This window comes from Lolium perenne, chromosome 5, assembly GCF_019359855.2.
Source record: "Lolium perenne isolate Kyuss_39 chromosome 5, Kyuss_2.0, whole genome shotgun sequence".
Classification (NCBI taxonomy): Eukaryota; Viridiplantae; Streptophyta; class Magnoliopsida; order Poales; family Poaceae; genus Lolium; species Lolium perenne.
Window position 1 is genome coordinate 159,281,558 of NC_067248.2, and position 27,156 is coordinate 159,308,713.

At 44.0% G+C, this 27,156-nt stretch overlaps 2 protein-coding genes and 1 long non-coding RNA gene across 5 annotated transcripts; all 3 read right to left on the reverse strand.

Moving 5' to 3' along the window:
- Positions 1-364: 364 nt before the first annotated feature.
- On the reverse strand, positions 365-14,549 carry LOC127300363 (DNA-directed RNA polymerase V subunit 1). 2 transcript variants are annotated; one of them, XM_051330468.1, is made up of 19 exons: positions 14,057-14,549; positions 13,741-13,828; positions 13,498-13,624; positions 13,269-13,384; positions 13,118-13,180; positions 12,418-12,588; positions 11,262-11,420; positions 11,018-11,173; positions 8,727-10,457; positions 8,457-8,632; positions 8,228-8,303; positions 7,988-8,115; positions 6,485-6,642; positions 5,234-5,508; positions 3,459-3,632; positions 3,240-3,380; positions 1,546-3,035; positions 1,270-1,378; positions 365-1,162 (listed from the first exon to the last, which is right to left on the reverse strand). In XM_051330468.1, exons 2-19 carry the CDS (start codon positions 13,822-13,824, stop codon positions 668-670), a joined length of 5,829 nt encoding a protein of 1,942 aa, XP_051186428.1. In that variant the 5' UTR covers positions 13,825-13,828; positions 14,057-14,549; the 3' UTR covers positions 365-667. The 2 variants fall into 2 exon arrangements, with proteins under 2 accessions (XP_051186428.1, XP_051186427.1); XM_051330467.2 differs by having other exon boundaries at positions 6,485-6,645.
- Positions 14,550-18,711: 4,162 nt separating this feature from the next.
- On the reverse strand, positions 18,712-23,305 carry LOC127300364 (uncharacterized). Of its 2 annotated transcripts, XR_007851127.2 has the most exons (3): positions 22,048-23,253; positions 21,050-21,190; positions 18,712-20,538 (listed from the first exon to the last, which is right to left on the reverse strand). It is a non-coding gene; the product is annotated as an uncharacterized lncRNA (long non-coding RNA). The 2 variants fall into 2 exon arrangements; XR_007851126.2 differs by having other exon boundaries at positions 18,712-21,190; positions 22,048-23,305.
- A 294-nt stretch (positions 23,306-23,599) lies between these two features.
- On the reverse strand, positions 23,600-24,538 carry LOC127304885 (putative cyclin-dependent kinase F-2). The gene has a single exon (XM_071820950.1). The coding sequence runs from the start codon at positions 24,536-24,538 to the stop codon at positions 23,600-23,602; it is 939 nt and encodes a 312-aa protein (XP_071677051.1).
- Between the last annotated feature and the right edge of the window lie 2,618 nt (positions 24,539-27,156).

Consider the following 27,156-nt stretch of genomic DNA (forward strand, 5'->3'; position numbering starts at 1 on the left):
AAGAACAGATTATGCTGCCATCCACTGCAGAGAGTGGTCCAACTGAAACCATGGATCGTTGGAAAGCGGAATTCTATGGACCTAATACACCCACGAGAACCAGGATGGGATCAACAGCATCGCATCAGCAAGAGCGCACCACCTGACTGGTGCTTTGACTGTAAGCAAAAGCAAACATGTTACCCTAACACAAGTTCTATGCCTATGGCTGACTTCCCAAAAAAATGCCTAGGGCACTACAAGTTCATAACAAGGAACTGTCCTTTATCAGTCACATGGTAGCACCAAGTCGAACTCCCAGGCTCTGTAAAAGTTTCAGCACCAGATAAACTGATGGTATGACGCCTTACAAACAGCAACAACAAGATACGACTAACATCATATCATTCAAACTATGATAGCAAGCAACCAAGGAGATCAAAGACAGGTCGAAACTAGTCACGATTACTAAGGAAGGCAGTACCACACGATTCCATCTCCCAGAATGAAGAGTTCGTCTGGAAGGGACACAGGAATAGCGGCCCATCAGGTCTAAAAGACAGCTACTGTCAGCCCTCTACACTAAGTCGGGGCAAAGCAGAAAGGTTTTAGCATGTGATGCTAACAGAAGAGCTAGGCTTGTATGTACATCGGTTCAGTTGCTTCTACACCACGCCCTAAGACATCATCAGGCCCACTTATCATCAGAGGCTCCTGCACCCCATGCTGAATCAGAATCTGGCTTTTCAGCCCACTTGTTGATGGTCTCTGTGGCTGCCAGAGTCTCTTGTGGAGTCGCCACTGGGGTCTCTTGCTGGGTCGCTGATGGAGAAGCTAGAGCCTCTTGTGAAGCTGTTTCTGCCAGCGGGGCTGGAGCCTCTAGCTGAGCCTCATGTGGAGTGGCTTGCGAGGTCTCTGCCAGCGGGGCTGGAGTCTCTAGCTGAACCTCCTGTGGAGTGGCTTGCGAGTTCTCTGCCGGAGTTGGTTGAGAAGCCTCAGCTGGTGCTCGATCACGGTTGCGCCTCTGGAAGTACATCTGGGAGACCAGTTCGGCGGGCTCTTCTGCATAGCTCTTCCTCACGTAATTGTCCAGGCACTTGATGTATGAGAAGTCTGTCTGTGTTCCATCTGATGACACCACGTAAAAGCAGCGACTCTCCTGGAACGTGTGGTGCTTGTTAACCTGCAACAAATCAAATGAGCCCATCACACACCCATAAACCAAATTGCTGTATTTCATACTCTACTATAGCGCATCACGGTAGACATAGAATGCACAAGAGCCCATACCATTATATGATCAGTTTCAGAGGACAGCTTCTTCTCCTTTTCAGGGTGGTGCTCCAGAATCTTCTCCTTGATGAACTTCTCATCCTCCAGGGAAAGATTTACACCATCGCTGCAATATTTTAAGATAAAGATGAAAAGTAAATATTTAAGACGGTGTAAACAAAGTACAGAGTAGCTGTTTTGCATGTCGCATACTTTTGATCTGTTAGGACCTTTTAAAAACTTGATAGCATACTATGAAGAACACAAAGCGCAAGAAATTGTGAGGTGATTTACCATGATTCACGGAAGATCTTTCTGACCGATAATACAATAGGTTCAATTTCGTGTAAAATCGTTTTTGCATCAGCTGGTAGTTCGAACCGTGGTCTTGGTGGCCTCTCCACAGGTCTCATTGGGGGCCTACCCAGATTGTCTCTTTGGTCTCTCCGGCTTTCTTTGGCAGCCCATCCATCTGATTTCCAGCCTTTGCTGTTGTTAGAAGCACTGCTCTTGTTCAAATCATCAGTACTGGAGTCATTGGCTTGAGCAGAACCCCAGCCATCCCAAGCATCTGGCTCCTTTGCTTCTGAATTCTCGTTTCCCTGGGAAACTGGAGCAGCATTCCACGCATTATCTGACGGTGAAGCAGCCTTTGCAGCCACATTACCCCAGGAATCATTCTGTGCATCCATATGCTCCGCAGAAGAAGTTTGAGTACTTCCCCAAGGAACATCTTCTGCAGTACAAGTCCGAGTCTTAGCTGCCACACTTCCCCAGGAATCATTCTGTGCATCAGTATGCGGCTTAGAAACCTTGTCGTCCCATGTATTTCTTGACAGTGGCCCTGGCTCATTTCCCCAAGAGGCCTGGTCAACATCTTTCTTGCAAGAGCTGGCTTGCTTTTCCCAGGTACCATCACCTCCATCTGAATTATTTTTGCCCCATGCACTGACTGATGGTGATGCTGGCATGTTCGGCTGCTTACCCCAGTTACCACCACCTCCATCTGTATCCTTTTTAGAACTCTGATCAGCCCAAGTGTTGATTTCAGCTGGTTCTTCATGAACACTCTTACCCTTTCCCTTTTCACTGCCCCAGCCACCCCAATCAGCAGAATCATTCTCCGCTGTCGCAGGCACATTCCAAGATGAATTGCCTTGATCTGCTGGCTGCTTCCCCCAGTTACGACCGCCTCCATCCGTACCCTTCTTGGCACTCTGATCAGGCCAAGTATCGAGTCCAGCTGGTTCTTCTGGCATAGTCTTCTTATCCTTCGCCTTTTCAGTGCCCCAGCCCCCCCAATCAGCAGATTCATTCTCCACTGTCACGGGCACATTCCAAGATGAATTTCCTTGATCTGCTGGCTGCTTCCCCCAGTTACCACCACCTCCATCAGTATCCTTCTTAGCACTCTGATCAGCCCAAGTATCCGCTGGTTCTTCTGGCACAGTCTTCTTATCCTTTATCTTTTCAGTGCCCCAGCCGCCCCAATCAGCGGAATCATTCTCCACTGTCGCATGCACATTCCAAGAATTGTCTCTTGCATTCGCCGTTGTGCCATTATCCCATGGGCCACCCTTCTCGGTAACTTGTTCTTCAAGACAATCTTCAAAAGTGGGCATATCATCCAGTACTGGTGATAAGCAGCACATATCATCTATCGCATTGTCTTCAACAAGGTAGTCCACATCGTCCAGGAATGTGTATCTAGCCTTTTCTTGGTCAGTCCTCACCAATGCCAGGAAATCATACAGGCCATCACCATACTCCTTGTTGCTTTTTAGCTGCAATGGTCAAATTAAAACACAAAGGTGTAATTTAGCATTGTTAGACCACATCATGTAGTAGCAGAACTTTATAGCAGTATCTAACTTTGCCAAGTGTTGTAGTAAAACGGTAATTCATTTGACTACGTAAATATTGGCTAAAGATCCATTAATAATATGAACAATAAGCACCAGTGGCAGTGGGTTGAAAGACCAGCTTACCTGATTTTCGTTCCAAAGAATCTCAAAAGATGACCCAGTGCCAAGTGCTGCATGCTTGCCCCACGAACATGATGAGACCACACAACCCAATGAATCAGAATGGCATTTCTCAGCAGCCTTCTCAAAGCATTTCATAGGGGTCTACAAAAGAAGACCAGGACATCAGCATAGTGCATGTTGTGATAAACTCAAATCAAAAGATCTTAGAAATAAACTTACGAACAAGGTGGACTCTGTAAAAGGTACTTGAACTTTTAATGAACGGAAGGTCGCCTTATAACCAGCATTGTTGAACCCATTCAAGTTACCAGTGCATGTCATGCTGTTTGCCACAAGTACCAGATGGTCCTTAAGAATTCCTTTAGCAACTGTTTTCATAGTTGTTGAAAGGCGCTGCAAAAATCATCAAGCAAAAGAATACCTATTAAGATAGGGTTCAAAGATAAAGTTGAGAAAAGGCGCTGCCCAAATCCACAACCAAAAAACTGTTGCAGAAATTGTTTGACGTCATAAGCATTGCGTAACACTTGAGTCAAACAGGATGAAAGGTAAATTGCTAAGTAGCTATACATCTCCGAACTAGCCTGCTGTGACTAACTAGACACTGATCTTAAAGATGGTACTATCTACTGATGCCAACAAATTTGAATGATAAATTAGCTAGTCACACCTATACATATTTGCTGGAAAACCGTATTTACCAAACTAAAATAATTGAACACTCACCCCTAATAAAATTAGCCAGTCCCTGTGGTATAGGTACAGTCAAGTAAATCTGGCCAACTTGGACTGATAAAAGAAATATACGAATAGATGATCGCAGCAAAGATAACACTACTCTTTCTTCGCAGTATTAGTCCATGTACACACAGCCAAGGATACGCAAAATCCAGTAACAATTGAATAGAGATTGACCAAACTTGACATTCCTAAATGAATGTTCTATCATTCAACATTCTCTGTCAGCATTAAAACCGTTGGAATATATCAGGGAAAAAGTAACAAGTAATATCTCAAAAGGACCCCCTGGTAAGTACTAACTTAAGAACTTAAAACTATCATGCTGTGCCCTTATAAACAGGTGGGCCATATTTTTCTTCCCAACTTAAGAAGATTTGAGTTAGTGGTCGTCCAGTCACTTGTGCGATCCCAATGCCAGAGCAAGGCCCATGCCGTTCAGGGGCCCATACCTCGTATGTATACAATATTGATAGTAGCAATTCCTATGTAGCCAACTTGGCCCATAAACATGGGGTAGCTAGTTGGCCAGCTTTCCTGATGACCTAATTTTCTTCACGCTCCCTTCTCACAGTCCCATTAATTACCGAAAAAAGAAACTTTCCCACTGGAGCCCAAGAACGATGCTAATGAAAGCAATTGTCTTATAGCATCCCTAAGAATTACAAAAAAAAAAAATCCCACTGGAGCCCAAGAATGGTGCTAATGAAAGCAATGGTCTTAGCTTCCCGAAGAAAAGATGTGAAGCAATGATTCGTCAAATTGGGGAAAACTATTTGAGATAATTTACAGTTCGTCTCAAGAAAGACATTTGCATCCTTAATTCCCATCCACCAACTCCAAATCTAAAAATACAAATGTTAGTGATCCCGCAAACAACCCCTAGATGCCTAGTCAAGTGATTGGACAAGAAATGGGATAATGCCCAGTGCAATGGAGCACGGCAACAATTGTTTGACATGCTGAGACGGTCAAATTTGTTGATCCATAGCTAAGCAGAGGTATTTAGCTAGTACTTGCTAAAAATGGACCAGGTATTACTACGAGAAAGGAGAACGAACTGTATCTGCTTGCTGGTTTCTCTGGGGAATCTTGGGACTATTTTTAGAAGACCATTCTAATTTACAGAAAAAGGGAGCTCTACCGGTGACTTGAAATCTTTGTGACCAAAGGGTGGATCTTAAATAAAACACCTCTTCAGCTTTACAAAAAAAAAAGGTGCCAAAAGAAAACTCTCCAGATGCAAGAAGGCAAACCTGGACAACTTGATCAAAGGAGCATGCTATGCCAAGAAGTTTCTGCACTTGCTGAATACCATAAGGTATGGACCTTCGTGTGTCGATGAGGTTCATTACTGGGATGCATGCATCCATCGCTATTCTCCATGCGTCACCATTTTGCAAAGCTTCACCTTTCTCAACAACAATTTCTAGTGCTGGCTCACCCTTTGATGCCTTCTTTGTGTGTTTCACCCAAGACGTTGCATCAGACCCAACCCACGTAATTTTGGCCTCTTGAATTCGAGGATCACCTGTAGAGGAGAGCAAATGAAAAAATAGTTGAACTAAAAGTCCTTCACACACATATCTGTTATACACCTCCTAAATTATTAATTGAGAAGAATTAATGAGCTGAAAAGAGTACATCTATGAATTTCTTGAGCATAAACTTGCACAAAAATTAGTGGTATCCAAAAAATGAAAAGTATATGTCTAAATCACAGCTAGAGCACTGCAAATGACAACCCCTTTAAAAATACAAAATGCCAACTGCCAAGAGAAACATGATGTTGTTTTGTAGGCCCAGATACAAATTATCCATTTTAATCACTATATATGTAAATGGTGTACCATATTCTCAGTTAAGTCCATCTTTACATAAAAAGATACATATTCATCATTAAAATGTGTCGGTATACATGCTTTGTAGGCACAGATATGAATCATCTGTTTCAATCACAATATATGTAAGATGTTGTACCATAATCTCAGTTAAGTGGCCATCTATAATCTATTACACAAAAAGATGCATATTCATCACTAAAATGTGCTGGTATACATAGTACATAGAAGGACCATCCAAAAGGAATAGGCATTAGAAGATACAAGCGTGAAAATCTACTGTTTTGGTTCTTCCTTGGGTTCAGAGTTCAGTACCCCCTAATGATCTTAACAACCAGGAACTCTGAATACAAAGACAAGGGCCAATCCTTACACAGGTACCATAAGAACAGGCATACAGAACTACCAGTCCACTGAGAACAATAGGCTCATCCAAGAACACAGTGTTGAAAAAATTAAAAGGTGAACTACGTGACTATACTGATGGAATTCTCTAATTTATATGCGAGCCAGTGTTGAAAAAATTAAAAGGTGCACTACATAAGATCTTTTTTCCAATAAGATAGGAGAACGAAATTATATTTTAACAAGAGAATGATTGTAATTTGAAATATCCAGTGAACGAAATTTCCATGGAAGAAGACTAGTTTGTGCAGCTTACAGTACCTTTTATGATTGTATCCAGAAGCACACCACACATAGAATCGGCTAGCACATTCACAGCTTTCTCAACGGATTCAGATAACATAGGAATGTCCTCAGAAAAAGAAAACTGCAAACATGGAACCTTCCCATCAATCGGCTTTTGTGTGAAGGAACAATCACTGCTAGGATCAAGGAGGAAAATTTACACATTAGGTTAACTCTAATAAATATCAGTAATCAGAGATTATATCACATGAAACAGACAACGGTAAATCATATAAGAATAGCAACACTGAACAGTATGCTAATAACAAAGAGTGATGATTCCCGAAACGATAATATACTGATACTACTTGTGTCCAGGCAACCATGTCCCAGCCCCAGGGGTGCAAGGTACCAAATCATTGAAATGTATATCTCCAAACTGATTTGGGATGCAGATAGAGATTGGATATACTGCAGCTGAGAACATAGTACCATAACTCAACCATGTTCTAGTATCATTATTACGGAACAGATAACCTCATGCTAAGCAAAGAACAGGCAGAAAACACTGTTCTCCCTCTGATTGCAAACAAGCCAATGTAGACATTCTATATAACTGGTGACTACTCCATGTATAAGTCGTTCAGTAACTGGCACAGTTTACTCCTTCCAATTACGCCCTTGGTGTCATGTTTAAGGGTTGCAATAAATATTCAAACAACAAGAGAAAATTGATTGTGTAAGAGAATGGGCTAGTCTATGTGGGATTATTCAAGGGCACTAAACTCATTTCATGTGTAACTTAGTTCTTGTACAAAAAGCTAAACCGGCTTCTACTATTTGCAGTTCGAGGGAGTATTAAGTACCATCAATCAATTGAAAAACATTTTCATCATTAGTTCATTACAGTATCACCTACCCTTTCTTTTTGTTATGACCGTACTACTTTAATGGAGTATTTGGGTGGCAAAGACATTGCTACTATTGAGGTTACCAATCTTCTTCTCACTTGCTGTCTCAGTTATTTTGAGTTGGTTATAAATCAATCCCAGCAGGCAGCAGCTCACCCACCGCTGGCAATTTTAATTCAGGGATGCATGTCAGTGGGTTGATTTTTGTTTTACACAATATAGTAACCACTAAAGAAAGGTTAGCAGTAGGACTTCCCTCCTCTCATACACAAGAACGTCCTTCTCCCTAAACATTTTACTTGCTAACATCTAGGTATTCTCATCATCCTCGTCTCAGTTTATGTTTGCAACACAACATGCATGCATGTTAAGAAGCATGTTAAAGAATCTATGTATAAAACATGAAAGGAAATAGTTACGAACTACATCAAATATTCAGCTCCCATGTTGAAATAAATATTACCATCTTGATCAAGAACACCAAGTATAAAATACCCTGAAGGAACATTATTAAGCCACCAACAACCAGCAACCACTACAAGCTAGGCCTACCTCTTTCCTGACCAATAACTATGTCATGTAAGATGTAACGAAAAAATGATTGCAGAGTAGAGAACAAATAGTTTACCAAGTAGAGAAAGTAATCTTTTTAAACAGGTGTGCGAGATGTCCTTTCTTCATCCCATGTTTCACAGAAACTTCTTGGCATTTATGAAGAATATCCTCGGTGCTAATGTTTGCTGTTTCTAAATGTGCCTGCAAGAAATACATAAAGCCATATGTTGATATATATCATTTACATTTAATGAAATATACTTCCCATGTGACACTGATTTTGGATCGGAGGGAGTAGAAAACACCACAATACTTTTTGAAGGTGAATATGACCAACAAATGCTGGAGTAGCTTCTGAAGTACCATCTAAACTTGTTTGTTTCTGATACCTGAAAATGAAAATGCCATATTCATGTCATTCAGCACAAATGACAACAAATACTAAAAACAGTCCTCTAGAGTAATTGTCGGTCTAAAGTTGAGTATGACAACAAATACTAAAATGAAAGTAACTCTAAAATTGACTGGACAGGTATACATACTCAATGCAGATATCAGTGGCACAATCTTCTAGAGTGACTTTCTTTAGACAGCCCTGTACTGCAATAGCAGCCTTTTCTTTGCAGAACTTCTTGGGACAAGAGCAGTCATTAAGAAACAGGATAACTTTTCGATCTTTCGTATCGTTTTTATAGTTAACTTTGGTCTGAAGTATTTCCTGTTAGGTTAAGAATATTAAACAGTAGTTAGGACATAACTTGAGTTGCAATGCATATAATATTTGACTCTACAATACTTTACAATGCTATTACCTTCATCAACTCCCATGAAGTATTATTACTTTGAGAAGCATCCAAGACAGCCTTATAAGCAGGGTTGGAGATTGCAGTGGCAGCTAAGACACCCACCGGTTCTCCAGGAGTTATATCACTTGGAAAATCTGTGGCATCATCTTCTCTGTACTTAAGTTGCATGATTGAATTGCTGCAGATGTTTCTCACAGTTCCATCATAGCATACAACTACATCTCGCAGGATGGCCATTAGACTCTTGAACAGAGTTCCTGGTTCTGTCAACCCTCTTGAGGAGCGGATGATAGTTTCTCTTGTGGATATAGCATGCACCAGCTCCTCATAAGGATTGAGACCATGGAAATATGAACTTTGCACAAGACCATAAGCTTCTGGAGGATGCTGGACTTCATTTCCAACAGGTGGGTGTCTATTCACAAAATTTGAGAAACAGTCCTCCACGAGACGGCTCGAGTAGAACTTCCCCTCACGGTAGAGTTGCAGACCAACAAAGCCAAGCTGTTGAACTACTTTTGACACTGATGGGTCACTCTTTGGGTCAATCAGAAGACCAAGATGAGAGGACTTCACGACAAAATCTGAAATTTGTTGTTTGACGTCCTTTAGATTGTTGTCAACACGCATTTCCACATACTGGCCTTTCGAGGACCTTGACTGCTCCAGTACAGCGGACTGTTTCTTTATGCTTTCCTGTGCTTCTTCCAACAGAATCTTGGGCACACTAAAATCTTGCAGACTTACACTAAAACCATCCAGAAGTAAAAATTCCATCAACAAGGGCTGCAGCGCATTTAAGAATTTGAGCGCATCTCCTGGACCCTTTACACAATTAATGGAAGACACTAGATCCGAGAATGAAGCCTGGACAGATTCTTTGGCAAGATCCAGTTTTACGACAGTGCTGTCCTTGACTAGGAATCTGTCCCCTTCACAAGTCAATTCTGCTGGCAACGCACTTTGCAATATTTGTGAGATTGTCCAGTATGGCTTTGACTTGACCACAGCAGGGGCAGGAAGAGAAAGGGACAGAAGCATGGCCAGCTGGTTAGCAGATTCTTTTCTTAACATGGTTCTTGAAGACATGTGTTTCAGAGCTAGCAAACTGTCATTAGATAGCTGCAGGTTTATTTTCCCGTTGTGTGAATTCGTCAGTTGCTTCTCCACACTGAAAAGCTCCAAGGCTTCAGCTTTTGCAGCAAGTGACTGAGGGTAATAAATATGCACACAATCACCGTCAAAATCTGCTGCAAGAGGAGAGCATATAAGGGGATTGATTTTGACTGTATGATCATCATGGATGTATACTTTAAATGCCTGGAGGGAATGCTTGTGAGTACTAGGTGGCCTGTTCAGGAACACAACATCACCATCAACGATTCTTCTACTGATCGTTTGACCCACTTTAAGTGTGGTATATCCTTTCGATCCTACAGTGATTGCATATGTTGTTTCACCATCTCTATAGGTCAAACAGTCTCCCTTGTCAACAACCTCTTGCAATCTGTTAATGTTGATGTCTGTAACCTGTTCTTCAAAAGTTATTCTTTTTGCCACTTCAGAAGGCAGGCCAACTACATCTACTCCAATGTAGGGATCTCCAGTAAGTACACTGCGTGATGAAAATCCTGACCCTTTGCTGATGAACAATGTCCTCATCTTATCTAACCATTGTTTTGTTGATAAATGTGATGAATCAGTGCTAATTGCATATCTCTTTGCGTCTTGAGGACCCTTCAGAACAAAAGAGTCAAGTTACCACGCTAAACTAGACACCAATGAATCTGATCAGAAAATAAATGCAAATGGCGATGATAAATTATTGTAAGCAGAGGTTCAGCACACCAAGAACACCTGTAAATGTGCAGGAGTTCTCTAGTTCTGATGGTAACAAAATACGTGGGCAAGGTCAAAAAACTGAAAGAGTTTCAACCATAAAAATTGAAGAGTGCTCAGAAAACTCTTCTTTATGATTGTCTGGAAGAAGTTTTAAAGTTTTAAAGCTCAAACGAGGATATACACGATCATACATTCATACTGTTAACATTCCTAACTTGTTTTGTAAACAAGCATCATGCCGTCTAATGCAACCAATTGTAATCCTACTTCTTAACTAGGTGATAGTTTAGAAACAAGCTTGGAAGGCCTGACTCAAACTTGGTTCATTTCAGCTAGAGCTTTTTTTATATGGATTTCAGCTAGAGCTTGTTTTGCAGCTATTTTAATTCATGCACCATGTTTTACCATGTAGACATGAATAATTAGGTTACTTACTTCAAAATCATGATACGTACCTTTGTAGTACCCCTGAGCTGTATGTATTGGCCAATAGAAAGTTGTAAATCACTTGATTCAACATCATGTGATTCGAAGTTTGGGGGACCAGCTCTTGATTTTTTAATCTGCTCTATCTTTTGAAGTATCTTCTTTAACAAAGATATAGAGATGTCCTGAAACAAGAAGCAAATAAAATATGGGACATTATTCGTAGGTACAAACCAATCAATAAAATCACGAAGATTCAGTAACCAGACTAACATAGGACATGATGCTCTGCCCATCTGTGAATTCTGGAATATAGAGGCAGTTAGGGGGTACTGGAAGATATTTCATCACATAACCAGACTGAGCGATGTATCCCCGTGCAGCTAGCTTTTTTTTCGTCTCATCCGGAATCTTCTTCAGTATATTCAGAGCCTGGCAAATAATACACAAACAGATAGCAGGTTGCTATTACAAAACAAAAATAAGTGACTCCGTAAGAAATAATCAAGGGATAACTGTAGGGCCTTGGGTATGGTGATCCTTGCTTTAGACATTACCATGTTTTCAGGGGTAACGAATACATGCCACTCATGAGACTAACATTCCATGATATACCACCCTACAGATTGTAACTGTACATATGCCACTTCTGAGAGATGACAACTTCTTAGTTACCATAAAAGAAATGCATTTCCTTCTTTTTTCATCAACCATTAATTAACATGATCAAATGAAGGTACTTGGCCTTACTAACATTAACTAGTTACAGCCAAGTGATGTTATGTAAGTTCTATAAGTGATAAACCAATGCTACGTGTTTCAAAAGTAAGCGGCACAAATTAATCTCTTGAGGAAGAGCCAACATGGCCCAATAGTTTTATCTGAACCAAACAGGGCCAGGGAGGAAAGGTAATTCATGTGAGAAAGATGTAAATGGAAAAACAGAAAATATATCTGGGGCACACATGCTCCAGCTAATCTTATCCAGCAACACTTCTCAAACATCCGATCTGGCACGATCCGCAATCCACTAGTCATTTGCAAATTTTTGAGTCAAAAGTACGGGAAAATCCCTGCATGTTGTACTAGTTGAGATAAGATAAGGCGATACCCTCAAAATACCATGGTGATATGGGGTACCGCTCCAGAGAAACAGAAAAGGGAAGGTGTCAGCAAATATATACTTCACATATATTTGATACCACTTGCCACTTTTGAACACACTGTGATTTTGGTACAGAAATCTCATGTGCACGACTGTACCATGATGTACTGCACCGTAATTTTCTTGAGATTCTTTGGTACGTTTCTAACGGCAAAAAAATCTGCCCGAACTTAAAGTACCTAGGTAAACCCATGCTTAGCTGGATCTTCAGCATCCAAGAAACTACAATGACATCTTGAAAACAGAACAAGATGAGATTATTACCTCTTCCGGAAGCAATATCCTATTGTGGGAGGCTCCACCATAGTGAAATCCATATTGGTCAAGAAAGTTCCAAGAACGTTCCGTCATGTGTTTCTTGGGGGGTGCTTTCAGCTCTAAACGAAATGCACCATCTGCTGTCTTGGTTTCCTTCACAGATAGTGCCGGGAGAGCCTAAATAAAGTTGAGGAACATCAGTTGACACTCATCCCATAACACGTGCCATACTGTCATAGTGATAGTGCTGGCACAAAACTAGCAGCAAAACTAAGGCTGTAAAGTAGGAAGCCATCCACACAAAACAAAATGTTACTGATGATGATCTCTGATGCCATGGTTGTTGGAAGACTTCCAAGTTTCAATAGTATAATCTCAATAGATAACACTACTGGATTATGTGTGGTGTAAGTTTTGGTGACAACATGTCACCTGCCAACATAAAATTGAATCAGGTACACTATTATGGCATTTCCCTAGGGTCTACAGATAAAAACTTCCCAATCGATGAACAACTATGTGCCTTAATTCATATCTTCAATTTGATAAATAAATAAAAAGGCAAACCTACAATCATACTTGAGATTACCAAGTCTTCAACCGGACTTTTGATTAAGTTAAGTACCAGTAAGCTAGTATTACGTGGACTAAATAGAGACCAAGGTCAAATTCAGAAGGTGTAAAGAGGAATAGAGTTGACGAGTACCCGACAGTCAGCGTAGTGACATGCCGTTACTGACACATTTTCCTTTCCATTGCTCTGTTTGCCCTGAGACATGAAATGACTTAAATCAAAACAGGGAAATCTGTGTAGAAAAATAAAAGAGTAAGGCTAAGCTATTTTGGCATATACAAACCTTTCCTTTCTTCATACGACGGCACTTCAAACATACCAAGGTCAGTAATTGCCTAAGTTCACTGACATGACATGGATGATATATAGGTACAGGCAGCTCAATGTACCCAAAATGCCCTAAAAGTTTGTATCAATTTTGTTAGTACAATAAGAGAAACAGGGATACTGGCCACTAAAGGACAACATTTGCGGCAAGAAGAAAAACTAATGAGAAATTGTTGTTTTCGAACCTTCACATTTGCCATTTTCAGAGGCACCACATGACTCGCATTTCCCTGACTCAAGTGGTAAGCCAAGGAAAGGATTCCCAAGTTGACTGGGATGAGTAACAGGGCAGTCGTTTATAGAGTAAGTACACTGCAGAAGATAAAAGGTCGCATACAGTGAGAAGAATCAAACTGATATGTTTTTAGTTGAGCATGCATCTCTACATGCCAGAATCACTAGTAAAACCATCAAAAAGGAGAACGTACTATCTCAGCCTCGGTGGATAGGCTAAGTTTGATGCTCTTGATGGCACCTTCAGCGACCAGTACTGCAGATTGGTCCTCCTCCATCGCTCTGTAACAGGCAGGAGTAAGCAGTGTCACATATACAGTTAAAAGAATAAATAAATAAATAAATAAATAAATAAGAAAGATGGGCGAACAAAAACAACCACTATCAAATAGCCTGCCATTGATTGGCAAACCCAGAGCAACAAAAAAAAAAGGACCAAACAAGAGTCAAGACTTAAGAAGTTACAGAAAACAGCAGGCATAGACGTATGGATACTTGAAAAAATCCTACCTTTTTTATTCGGAGCTGATTTAAGCAATTTGGAGCTGCAGCTGGAGGTTCGAGATGATGCAGATCCGGTCGCCGGCGTCCTGCTGCGGGTGAGAAACGGCGTGGAGGTGCAGGTTGCGGGGCCGCCTGCTGCTGCTAGGGTTAGGGTGGAAGCTCCCCTAGCTGGAAGAGGCCACCGCGTGGAGGCGCAGGTCGGGGAGAGAGGGAGGTCGACGGCCGTTGGAGGAAGAGGCCGGCGCGCGCGCGTGCGGACGGCCGGCGCCTGTGCGGGATCGAGGGAGGGCCGGCTCAACCCGGACCGACGGGCGGCGAGCTCGCGACCTCCATGCCGGTGATGCGGACCTCGCGCGTCCACTGGAGGTGCGGCGGGAGGCAAGTCGGAGACGGGATATTGGGAGGAGTCGCCGGAGACGAGATCCGGCGATGAGGAAGAAAGGAGAGGAAAACGAGAAGGGTTTTTGGTGGCTCGGAGTGGGGGTTAGGGAATGTAAAAAGATCATGAATCACTCTCTCTATGTGGTGGTTATATATGATTTTGGTAATGTAGAGAAAAGAAAATGAGGAGAGAGTCTAAAATTTTAGACAGTCTAATGAATATGGCAGGCATGTATTATATACTGTATATAATAGAAATATATTATTTTGAATCTTATTTTTTAGCAAGTCTTTTTACCGAGCCACTTAAATGTGTGTAATGCACAACCATATGAGGAAAGCTTGTAACACACGGTCAACACAAAATTTTTCAATTAAAATTTGTGATCATATAAATGTATACTTCCTCCATTTCACATTTCCCCAAAATTTCTTATATTTGAAATGATGTAATATTATAATTAGTTATAAAAATATTTAAAATTAACAACTAAGCAACATAATGTCTACTATTTATTAATTGATGATAATTTTTTAAGTCCACACATATTTATGTGATTTATAAGGCTTCATTTAATGGTAGGGATATTGCTCAAAGCTTCATTTCCGTCATACTTTAGAATATGTACCAAAAATTGTTTCCTTAGTTGAAAACCTTTCTATAAATACATTATGCAACAATGTAAAAAAATCATGTGCAAAGTATGTACAACTAAACATGGTGTAAATACTAATCATAGGCACCTGAAAATGTAGTGCTCCATCATCATATGGATGCATCAAAAAAAATTGAAAAGAGGGCAAAAGCCTTGCTCTATTTCATTAATTAAGAAGGAGGAGTTTTACAAGTTAACCGGTTACAACCCATGACCCAACAAAAGGAAAGTCTAGTCTCGCGGCATTAAGTTTTCCATACATGTGTCACACGCTAGGATCCAAAGTCTAGCCTCTACTTTGATCTTTTGGAGAATCACCGAGTGGGGAGCATGCTAGTTGTTGAAAACCCGGTCATTTCTTTCGTTCCAAATCTCCCAAGACACAAGAAGAGCAAGGGAAGCCAAATCTTTCGGCTCCGTCATCATACTCCACCAAGAATGAAGAGGTGTAGTAGGCCACTCATGGAGGCCAAGGGGTTGGAAGCCAATCCACTACTTGAGAAGACCCCAAAGGCGAATGGTGAAGCGGCAATTAACAATAAGATGGTCAACGGACTCTAAAGCCTAGTTGCAAAGCGAACAATTCCGGCCATTAGGCCACCCTCTTTTGTCCAACCGATCATTGGTCCAAAGCCTATTTTGGAGCGCAAGCCACATAAAGAACTTGATCTTAGGCGGGGCCCAAAACTTCCACACCGAGGATGTGGTCGGGGCGAGCATAGCCCCAAAGAATTGAGCCCTATATGCGGAGCTAGAGGAGTAAATGCCGCTTTCGATGAGGTTCCAAGTGATCTCATCCTTGTGGTCATCATGAATGGTGACCTCCGCAAGCTTGCTCCAAAGAGAGATGTATTGGCGGATATGCTCAAGGGTAAACTCCACGTCCATTTTGATTTTGGAGATCCACCCATTATCGGACATGGCCTTCTTGACATTCCAATTCTTCCTCGTGGAAATTTTGTAAATGAGGGGGGTCAATAGGCTTGGAGCCATTGAGCCACGACGCCTTCCAAAAGGGAGTCTTCTCCCCATTGCCCAAAGTGATAGTCGTGGAAGCATAGAAGAGGTCCATATCCGTGTCATCGCAAGGGTTTCCAAGGCCCACCCAAATCTTAGACGGCTCCTTCCATTCTTGCCAAGGCCATCTCAAACGAAGTGCTCTAGCAAAAAAACTCGCTATTGAGGACACAGAGGTTGCCTAGGCTTTTGGGTCAACAAACAATATCCCAATTAACTTTTCATCTGCCACCGGAAACCTTATCCGTGCCCGCCCACAAAAAGGCTCTCTCAACCATCCATTTTGGGCAAAAGAGTAATGTTGGCGGGGTTCAACCAATGAAAGTTGGCCACATGGAGATCGCCAAAGAGATTAATGGCACGCATAACATCGTCCCGAATGATGCCCCAACGATGTTTGTAAAAAGCTCACGTGAAGTCGTTCGGTCTAGGGGCCTTGCCACCGGAAGAAGGTTGATAGGGTTCAAGACCTCGCCCCTCCGTGAAGCTATCACCAAGGGAGTCCAAATCCGGGTCATCAAAGTTTAGGCTGGCCCAATTGAAACCCGTCCGACGATGTTGCCCTTTGACCATGACGTCCTTGAAGTGGTAAAAATGATTTTCTATTTATGGTCATGATCGGTAATGCACCCATTGTTAAGCTTTAGACGGTGGATGTGGTTCTTCCTCCTACGCCCATTGATCTTTATATGGAAGAATTTGGTATTAGCGTCGCCCTCTCGCAAGTTGTAGATCCTCGAACATTGCCTCATGCGAGCGCGCTCAATGACCGCGAGGCTCACAACCTTCCTCTTAAGTTGGGCTCTCAAAGATAGAAGCCTATCCTCTTGCCCGATGTCCAATTGCAAAATGATGAGAAGGGCAGCGTGGTGCAACACTTTGTTGGAGGATAAGAGGCCAAGGCTCCAAGAGGACAATGCATCAAATTAAAAACCAAATGACCCAACAGAGCATTGTATATGCATGAAATTTTACATTGTGTGTTCAATAAACCAGTTAAGATTGTAATGCATTTACAAGATTCATACAGGTATGAGTTTTTTGGAATAGTGGAAACTTGGTTTGCAAGTTGGAGGGCTCGGTTTAAATTGTTGAGCACTGCTTTAAGTATACTCTTCCAAAAATTAGATATTGGAAGGGGTTCTAAAATAGATACATATTTTTAGATGTTTTGATGTTATTAGGGGGTTCATCCACAGTCATACAATCTCCCGGAACTATGTCATTTTCATCATCTTTCAAGTACCGATTTATGATATTATCATCATTCCATTCCAAGCATCCTAAAATGACTTCTATTTTTCTTTTAGAATCTGTTATAAGATATCAAGTAGTAATTAGAGCTAGTTTTCAAATAGTGACACAACATGAAATAGGTGTCATGATATGGTGTCAAATACATATGTATATGTGCAGGAGTGTCGAACAAAATATCCCGTTAAGCATTTCATGAAATTTAACATGCAGAGACCACATGATGACTTGCATGATTATGGATTTTTACTAATAAAAAATTTGATATATTTCCAATAAAACAATTAATATCTATATATATCCCTCCATTTCAAAATAATTGACTCAAATTTGTCTAGATTCGCATGTATCTAGACGCATTTTAGTGTGTAGATACCAAATATGAGTCAATTAATTTTGATCGGGGGTAGTTTTAAGAAAATATCAACAAAACACAGTGATCGAAACTTTTTCTAACCTGGTACACCCCGCGGCCGATACTACAAAGGACAATCTTTTTCGCCAAAAAACAAGTCGTTCAAAATCATCAAATGTTTACCTAACATTTTTCTAAAACTCACAGTTGCAACAGGAAATACATTCTATTAATGTTGTCACAAAACAGCAAAAAAGAAAATATAAAAGAATTATATGTATTTTTACCTTCTCACAACATGGCTTTCTTGTCCCTCAACCCGATGTGAACACGCATACACCATTTCCTAGGCCATATATTACAGAACATATATTATTAGAAACCAAAATGTGGTGCTGGATGTGCATGGACCATATGACTACACAACTAAGCTCAACAAACCGGCTTATCATCCGCCCATTAAAAAAATTGGCATATCATCTGCCCTCATCGTATGTAAAAGGACACGGATGTCGCCTAGAGGGAGGTGAATAGGCGATTTAAAACTTTTACGAGATGGGCTTAACAAATGCGGAATAAGCTAGCGTTTACTTTGTCAAGCCCAAAGCCTATATACTATGGTTCACCTATGTGCACCAACAACTTATTCTAAGCAATGGTTCATCTATGTGCACCAACAACTTATGTTAAGCAATACAAGCAAGTATGTGATAGCAAGATATATATAACTTCAAGCACGATGGCTATCACAAGGTAAAGTCATAAGTAAAGAGCTCGGGTATAGAGATAACCGAGACACGCGGGAGACGATGATTTATCCTGAAGTTCACACTCTTGCGAGTGCTAATCTCCGGTGGAGAGGTGCGGTGGCTTAGTGCTCCTGAACACCACAAGAGGTTCACCTTGAGATGTGGTTGCTCAATGCACACCAACGCCACAAAGGCCTCACCCCAAGATGCGGTACTCACACCACACACACCGAACGCCACGAAGGCGCCTCGCCTAAATCTCTGGTGACCCTCGCCACAAAGGCCTAGGTCACGGTTCCACTAAGGGATTTCCTTCGAGGCGGAAACCGGACCTTACACAAAGATTGGGGCACACATCCACAACTTAATTGGAGGCTCCCAACAAACCGCCACAAAGGCCTAGAATCCGTCTAGGGTTCCAAGAACCCAAGAGTAACAACCTTCTTGCTTTCACCACCACGAACCACCGTGGAGAACTCAAACCTATGCACCAAATGCAATGGCAAGAACACCACAAAGATGCTCAAATCCTTCTCTCTCAAATTCCAACAAAGATACAAAAGCTATTGGGGGAATAAGAGAGGAAGAACAAAGAGGAGAACACAAAATCCTCCAAGATCAAGATCTAGTGGGTTCCCCTCACAAAAAGAGGGATTTGATTGGTGAAGATGTAGATCTAGATCTTCTCTCTCTTTTCCCTCAAGAATATGCAAGAATCATTGGAGGAATCAAGAACTAGGGCAAGCTTTGAAGGACAACAATGGAGGGAGAAAGAGAGAGAGTGAAACCCCCCAGCCCAAGGAGGAAGAAGCGGGTCTTATATACCCCCTCCCAATGAAATATGACCGTTTGGGGCCTCCCAGGCCGGAAAATCCGCCCCCGGGCCGGATTATCCGCCCCCCGAAAATCGCCCCTGGACTCGGGCCGGATATTTGACCGGAATTTCCATTCGGACCGGATTATCCGCCCCCCAAAAAAACTGGCAGAAACATTAAAACGAGAATGAGCATAACTTGAGCATCCGGACTCCGATTTTGATGATCTTGGGCTCGTTTCGAAGCTAGTAACAAGCTCTACAAGATCATGCAGGGAACCATCATAGTCCAGCAAGGGAGGATAGAAACAAATGACGAAAGGTTTGACCTATCTAAAAAAGACATACCCGTAAAGCCTCCAACCTTGAAAATGCAACAAGTTGCCCGTGCAAAAACTATTCTTGATGAACTAGAGCTTGTCATGAGAATAAGTACAAGCTCTAAAACATCACATGGATAAGATCCAAATAACAACCAAGAAAGATGATGCAAGGATGCAAAGGTTTGAGCTCTCCGAAGGATACGATCGAGTTACTCACTCGAGAGCCCTCTTGATAGAACGGCAACTAAACTATAAACCGGTCTCCAACTACACTATGAGACCGGTGAGAAAGAAACCCTATCAAGAGCAAACCTTATACTTGCGTATTCCACTTGAGCTCGATGATGACGATCTTGACCGCAACAAGATGGAACGCCTTTCTTGATTGTGCTTGTTTGACGAAGTCTTGTGGATTGCTCCCCCATAATCCATCAAGGGAGAGCTTCTTCTTCGGCGCATCTTCACATATCCATGATCACCATATGGATTGCTCCCCCATAATCCACCATGGGAGAGCTTCTTCTTCGGCGCATCTTCACATATCCATGATCACCATATGGATGACAAGAGTCAAGCAAAGAATCTCTTCGAGATGGCTCATCTTGAACTTGCACAATATTTCATTGATGTCTTGAAGTTAACCTTGAGAACTCGCTTCATCTTCATTTTCAAGACATACTTGATACTTGATCTTCTTCATTTGCTTCTTATTGCAATCTTGAAGCCAACATACGGTTTAAGCATTGCCTTCAAGCATATGATCTCTTCAAGTTGGCTCATCTTGAACTTGCACTTCATTTTGTTGATGTCTTGAAGTTAACCTTGATAGCTCACTTCATCTTCACCTTCAAGACATACTTGACACTTGATATTCTTCATTTGCTTCTTATTGCAATCTTGAAGCCAACATATGGTCCAAGCATTGCCTATGAACAACTCCTACAAATATAACTCAATGCAAACATTAGTCCATAGGGATTGTCATCAATTACCAAAACCACACATGGGGGCTCCATGCACTTTCAGTATGATGATCAGTATACCAGTGCTTCATCCTCTCCTTTGAAAAGTAAAACCAAAAAAATATGACTAATTTCATTCTCTTTGTTAAAACTATAAACATATGGCAGTAAAACACTATCAATTATATATTTTCGTTGAAGGCAACAGCCCCAAAAATAATGTGAAGCTAAAAGAATGGCCTACTTTATTTCATTTTCAGGAAAATGCATATATAATTTAAGATTTTCAAACGGTAAACAATTTCAGAGGTAACAATGTTACTACGAAGCTATTTTTGCATTTTTAGGCCAAGTAAAATATATCGGCCAATACATAAGTGATAGGCTAGGCTCCGATTCTCACATATCATATTTTTGGAATGTATGTTTTTTCAGGTTGTCGAAACTCCAAACTACATGCATGTGCCCAGAAATACTTGCGGACATACCTTACATGCAAATCAGACATATTGTCACTTGGTGAATTCCAAATCTATTATTTCTTCTTAAGTTACCCCTAGTCTTCTCTGATAGTGATTGAGATAATCAAACAGCTGCTCAAAACGCTTGCTAGTCTTCTGCATTCAAAGCTGGAGATAGTCCTTAGTGCTTACACAACACAATAGTCTTATACACTGCTATAAATTGGCAAAAAAAAATTGAAATGGGGGAAATAGCACACCAGCTTCTGCATCCAATGGATGCACATTTTTATTAGATTATTCACAACACCTTACAAGAAAAATTAAAAAGATCAAACCGAAGCCACCAAAACTAACGACAGCTCGCTAATCCTACATCACCGATAAGAGGGGGGGTCAATGAACAGAGCCAACACCCTGACATCACACCAACGCGCATCATAAAAAACCGAAGGCCTCGACAAATTGCCCAATGGCGAGCAGGTGGCACAACCATTAATGAAAACACTCTTTCTTATTTGTGAAGTACATGGAAACATTAGTCAAAATAATAAACAGATCTTCAGTATGTCCAATGCCTTCATTATAATCATCATCACTATGAGTAACTCATTTTAAATGATCGCTCAGTACTGCAAATCGACTGTGTTTTTACCTGATTAGGCAATCTTTCCCAGGAAGCAAACAGTGAAGTGTATGAACCAACTGTAAATACCATAAATTTTGTCCAAATGTTCTAACCAAAAGAGCTAACACATGAATAAATGCAAGTTAAAGGATTTTTACAAGCTATATTTGCAGCCAGATCATCATCACTATGAGTAACTCATTTTAAATGATCGCTCAGTACTGCAAATCGACTGTGTTTTTACCTGATTAGGCAATCTTTCCCATGAAACAGACAGTGAAGAGTATGAACCAACTGTAAATACCATAAATTTTATCCAAATGTTCTAACCAAAAGAGCCAACACATGAATAACATGCAAGTTAAAGGATTTTTACAAGCTACTATTCCCAATCTACCTTTTAGTAAGGGGAGCGCTAGGCGTCGGCCGACCGATTTGGGGGTAAAATCGGTCGTGCGCGCGCCGTTGGATGACACAGCTGAGGCCGTTGGATGGTCCCGGCCAGTAAATGTCGCTTTCCCCTGACGTCACCCACATGCTCTCCCCGGAAAAGGCGTTGTCCACTCTGCTCTCCTTCCCGCATCTTCCGAATAAACAACTCGCATACCTTGCAGCAAAAACCGACCACAACGCAGGTGTAGACAAAAATCAATGTCGCATTACAAATTTTAAATAATAGTCATTTGCAAATTTAACCACCATCTTTTACAACAAAAATTACTAACAAAACAACATTAACCCAATCTGAAATTTTTCTTTGCACCATATTATATAGTTATTTACAACATTAACCACCATCATTTACAACAAAAAATAATTAACAAAATCAACGTTTCCCTAGTCTGAGAAAATCTGTTTGCATCACAATATAGAGACATTTACAACAATAATCACAACCGTTTCCCACAGAAAATAATGACGATTACAACATTTAAAAATATTTCCCCTGGAAAATTTATTTGCAGCTGATTTCTAAAAAAATCTTTCAAATTACTGATACTTTTACAATAATATCCATCCATAAAAACAACAACAAAAGAGAATCGGTATTTACAACAAAAATCCAACACGTTCACAGTTTAGCTTGCTAGAAATCTTCACAACAAAATGATGTAGTACTTTACAACAATAACGAATAACTTTCTCACCAAAATTAATTAAATAAAACAACATTAGCAGGATATAGGCTGGTAGCACCTTCCCCTCCCCGCAATATGGAGGGGGGGGGGAGAAGCAGGGACGGCCTCGCTTGGGGAGGAGCTTGACCAGCCTCGCTGCAGGAGGAGAAGGGGACGCCTCGCCACGGGAGGAAGAGGTGTCGCCTCGTAGCATCCCCACCGGCGAAGCCCCTTCCTTCCACCACGACATTTCAAGCTCTTCGACATGGAAACGTGATGGGGCGTAGTGGGAGGCGGCCTAGGTGAGAAGGCAACAATGGCGTGTGGTGGTCTACACCGGTTTAAGTCCTAGGTGCCGGGGCGGCGGCCATGTGCGAAACCACCGGGAGAAGAGAGATCAAAGATCTGAGAACAGAGAGATGAGAGACGAAGAGAGACTTGAAAACATGTGGCTGAGGAACGGCCAGGGGATAAGGCAGGTGATAAGGCAGGAGCTAAAGAGCGGTGCATGGGCCCAATCGGAAAGACGCGCATGGGAGAAGCAACCGATTTTTTAGCGCGATCGGTCGGCCGAACATAAGCATTTTCCTTTTAGTAAAGCGCAACAAGAATAACCTGGGAGACAAGCAGCCAGGAAAGACAGTCCGCAAAGCCAATGGATCCAACCAAACATTACAAACAACAGCAGAGAAAACTATGGACAACTCGAGTGCTCGACAAACAATTCAGATCTATCAACTCTTGCTACCCAGGAGGCTTTGCGTTTCGCTGTTCATCTGCAGGACATATAGCAAGTTGTACAAGGTGGTGGTCGATGTGGGCACATGCGCCTCAAACACCAACAATCCCGAGCAAAGAAGCAAAAACATGTTTACATGACTCTAATTCTCGCATGGCCGCGCAGTTCTTCACCGGAGCATTGTCTTCGTCAGCTAACCACGGAAGTTTGAGCGCGGCGGCGGCCGTGAGCCGCCTGCCGGGGTTGCAGGTGAGGAGCCCTTTGAGGACCTTGAAGCCGTCCTCGGACAGCAGCTCCTCGGGGAACAGCTCGCGCAGCCGTCTGCTGTGCCACCGCCCTTTCCGACGCCGACGCTGCTGCTCGCGACGCCACAGCGGCACCCTGCTGGCCACGAACGACGACTCGTGGGGCTTCCACGCCTCCTTGCCCGGAACGCCGAGCACGTCGTAGATCAACCACAGCTGGTCGGAGGCAGACTTCTCGTTGAATAGCACCTCGCCGGTGAGCAGCTCCGCCATCACGCAGCCGAGCGACCACGCGTCGACGCGCGCGTCGTAGCCCGGCGTCTCCAGTAGCATCTCCGGCGCGCTGTACTTGGTCGTTCCGGCGGCGTAGTACGCGTCGGCGCTGATCTGCCCCCCGGCCACCGACATCGCCGACCCGAAGTCGCCGATCTTGACGTTTCCTGCGCCGTCGGCGAGGATGTTCTCTGGCTTGATGTCACGGTGGACAATGCTATGCTTGTGGATCTCCCCCGCGCCGGATAGAAGCTGTACCATGACGCGGCGCGCTTCGGGCTCCGAGAACGGCCAGCCGGTGCAGCCCATGCGGTCCCGCAGGATGCGGTCCATGGAAGGCCCGGCGTGCTCCATGACGAGGGAGTAGTCGTACTCGTTTTCCGTGCCCGGGGCGCGCGCGAGGCCGTGGAGGGCGACGATGGAGGGGTGGCCAAGGCAGGCGGCCATGAGGCAGGCCTCCCGGAGGAGCTCGCCGCCGGAGACGGAGCGGCAGCATTCGTGGATGGACTTCATGGCGACGTTTGGCCGGTCGTAAGGTGTCGAGCCTCGGTGACGACAGCGGCCGAGCCCTCACCTATCTTGTCCAGCTTCTCGTAGCAGCAGGTGCTGCGCATGCACCCCGGCGTCTTGTTGCTCGTCCTCTTGCTGTCGCCGGTCGTCGTCCGTTCCGACTCCGAGGCCGCGGCGGCGGCGACGTCGTCGATCATGGCGGAAATTTCTTCGACCTGACGGGAGCTCATGGGTGTCTCGGCGGCGTCGTGCTCGTCGAGCATGGCGCAGATGGTGGCTACCCGGGACGCGATGGTGGCCGTTCCCTCGGCCCCGGCGGCGTGCTGGTCCTGGTCGTCATCAGCCATGTCGCGAGCGGGAAGTGCTACCATGGTTGCGAGGTCGCGTAGGGCAGAGTAATGCAAGTCTTACAACAAGAACGCGAGGCGATGTTGAGAGGGATTCGGGCATTCGGCCATGATATGGAGGATGCTCGAGCCGACCAAGTAAGATACGAACTCGGAAAGACCCAGCGTAGATCGCAAGCTTAGAGCAGGTCTAAGAGCATGTCTAGTAGAGCCTAAACCCTCAAACCTCTATAGCAGTTTTACAGGTTGGAAATAGCCATTTTTGGTTGAAAAACAGGGGTAAAGAGTAGAACCCCTAAACCCCTAAAGAATGCAGTTTGAGGGTTCTAGTCTTTGGCTCAACCCCAACCTCTAAAACGGTCATATGCCATATCACAGTTTTCATCACATATCATCATTTCACATATCACAAATATCATCACATTTCACATAAAACAATAATCATTCTAGTTATTATTACAACACCAAATAGTACATTTGAGCACATAAAACAATAATCATTCAAATTGTTACAACAATGTTGGACCATACAACAATAATTGTTCGAATCAAATAGAACAAAGGTAAATCATGCGCCACGGCGCTGCCCATCCAACTGCCACTGGTGCTCGACTAGATCAATGTCGGAATCGTCGGATGTCGACCAATCCGACGAATCCGACATCGAGTCCGTGACAACGTCGTTGTTCATCTCCATCTGCAAAAAAATCAACCGTCAATTAGTGCTACAAAATGAAACAAAAGAAAAACAAAAGAACATACCTTGACCGGGGCGGCGGCGGCTAGGAGCCGATGCGGAGGAGGCCGGGGCGCGGCGGGGCAGGCGGAGGAGGCCGGGACGCGGCGGCAGGCGGAGGAGGCCGGGACGCGGTGGCGGCGGGAGGCGGCAGGAGGGCCGAGCGGGAGGAGGTCGGGGGCGGGAGGAGGGTGGGGCGGCAGGAGGGCCGAGCGGGAGGAGGGTCGAGCGGGAGGAGGGCGGGGCGGGAGGAGGGCGGGGCGCGGCGGGGCAGGCGGAGGAGGGCCGAGCGGAGGAGGCCGGGACGCGGCGGAGCGGAGGAGGCCGGGACGCGGCGGAGGCGGGCGGAGGAGGCGGGCGCGGCGAGGCGGGGCGCGGCGGGCCGGGAGGGCGGCGGGCGGGATCGGGGAGGACGAGGGAGGAAGAGGGGAACGAGCTGAATGTTCCCTCCCGCGCGTGTCCGAGACGACTACAGGTCGGGGACGGGTTGGATTGCCCAACCCTCGTTTCTACAGGCCAAGAAGGGATTCCCAGGTCCGACCTGGGAAATTTTTTTACAGTTTTACAGTTTTAGGGGCTCTAGTCTTTGCGATTTTTTCGTAAAAACTGTAAAAATTTATTTTTACAGATTTAGGGGTTTAGGGGCTCTACTAGACATGCTCTAACAGACCCCCTAAAAGGGGCAAACCCGTATAATAACCGCCGATTTGAGGGTTTCGGCTCTACCCGGCCGTCTAGCACGCCCCGTAAAAACGGCTCCCGTATCGTTTTTTGCTGTTTTCGAGTACGGAGCGGGTCGTCGCCCCCTACTTGTGCGGGGTGGGAGCGGGTATAGTGGGCGAAACCAGTATCCCAATTCCGAAAGCGCGCGGACATTTCAGTTCCCCCCACCCGTTTTCCACCGCGCGCCGCCGCCGCCACCCGCGCGCCGCCGCCGCAATCCGTCAGATCCGCGCCCCTCCGCCGTCCGCCGAGCCGCGTCGAGGTTCGTCGACGCCCGCCGCACCTCCGCCGCACCCCCGCCGAAGTTCCGCGTCCCTCCGCGCGCGCCGCCCGCCCTCCCGCCGTGGTCTTCTCCGCCGTTTGTCGCCGGTGAGTATTCCGCCGCGTTCTTCTTCGTTGCCGCCGGGAAATTGGTCGGATTTGGGGCTGATGTATGGTACACCGTGGTAGATGGCTTCGGAGGATGTGCACATGGCGGATTTGGACGCGACGTCGACCGATTGGTCGTCGTCGGATTCCGACGATTCGGATATCGACGAGTTGCTCAACGACGACGAGACGGAGATGATGCTGCTCCTGTTCGGCTTGAAGCAAACGGAGGACCGTATGAAGCTGCTGGATCAGCGGAAAGGATCCGTGATGGGGCGTATGTGCATTCCGCGGAACCGCGCGCTCGGCCACAAACAACTGATGCAAGATTATTTCGCCGAGGTACCGACCTATGATGGCGTGTATTTCACACGTTCGTTGGGCAACCCCAAGAGGAAGGTATGATGCGCACAGCAGCAAGTTTTCCCTCAGAATGAAACCAAGGT

Coding starts and splice junctions, on each gene's coding strand:
- LOC127300363 (XM_051330467.2), bottom strand. CDS start 13,824: ATGGAGGAGGACCAATCTGCAGTACTGGTCGCTGAAGGTGCCATCAAG. Junction 13,385..13,497: donor TGAAAATGGCAAATGTGAAG/GTTCGAAAACAA, acceptor ACAAACTTTTAG/GGCATTTTGGGTACATTGAG. Junction 11,174..11,261: donor GGCAGAGCATCATGTCCTAT/GTTAGTCTGGTT, acceptor TTCTTGTTTCAG/GACATCTCTATATCTTTGTT.
- LOC127304885 (XM_071820950.1), bottom strand. CDS start 24,538: ATGAAGTCCATCCACGAATGCTGCCGCTCCGTCTCCGGCGGCGAGCTC.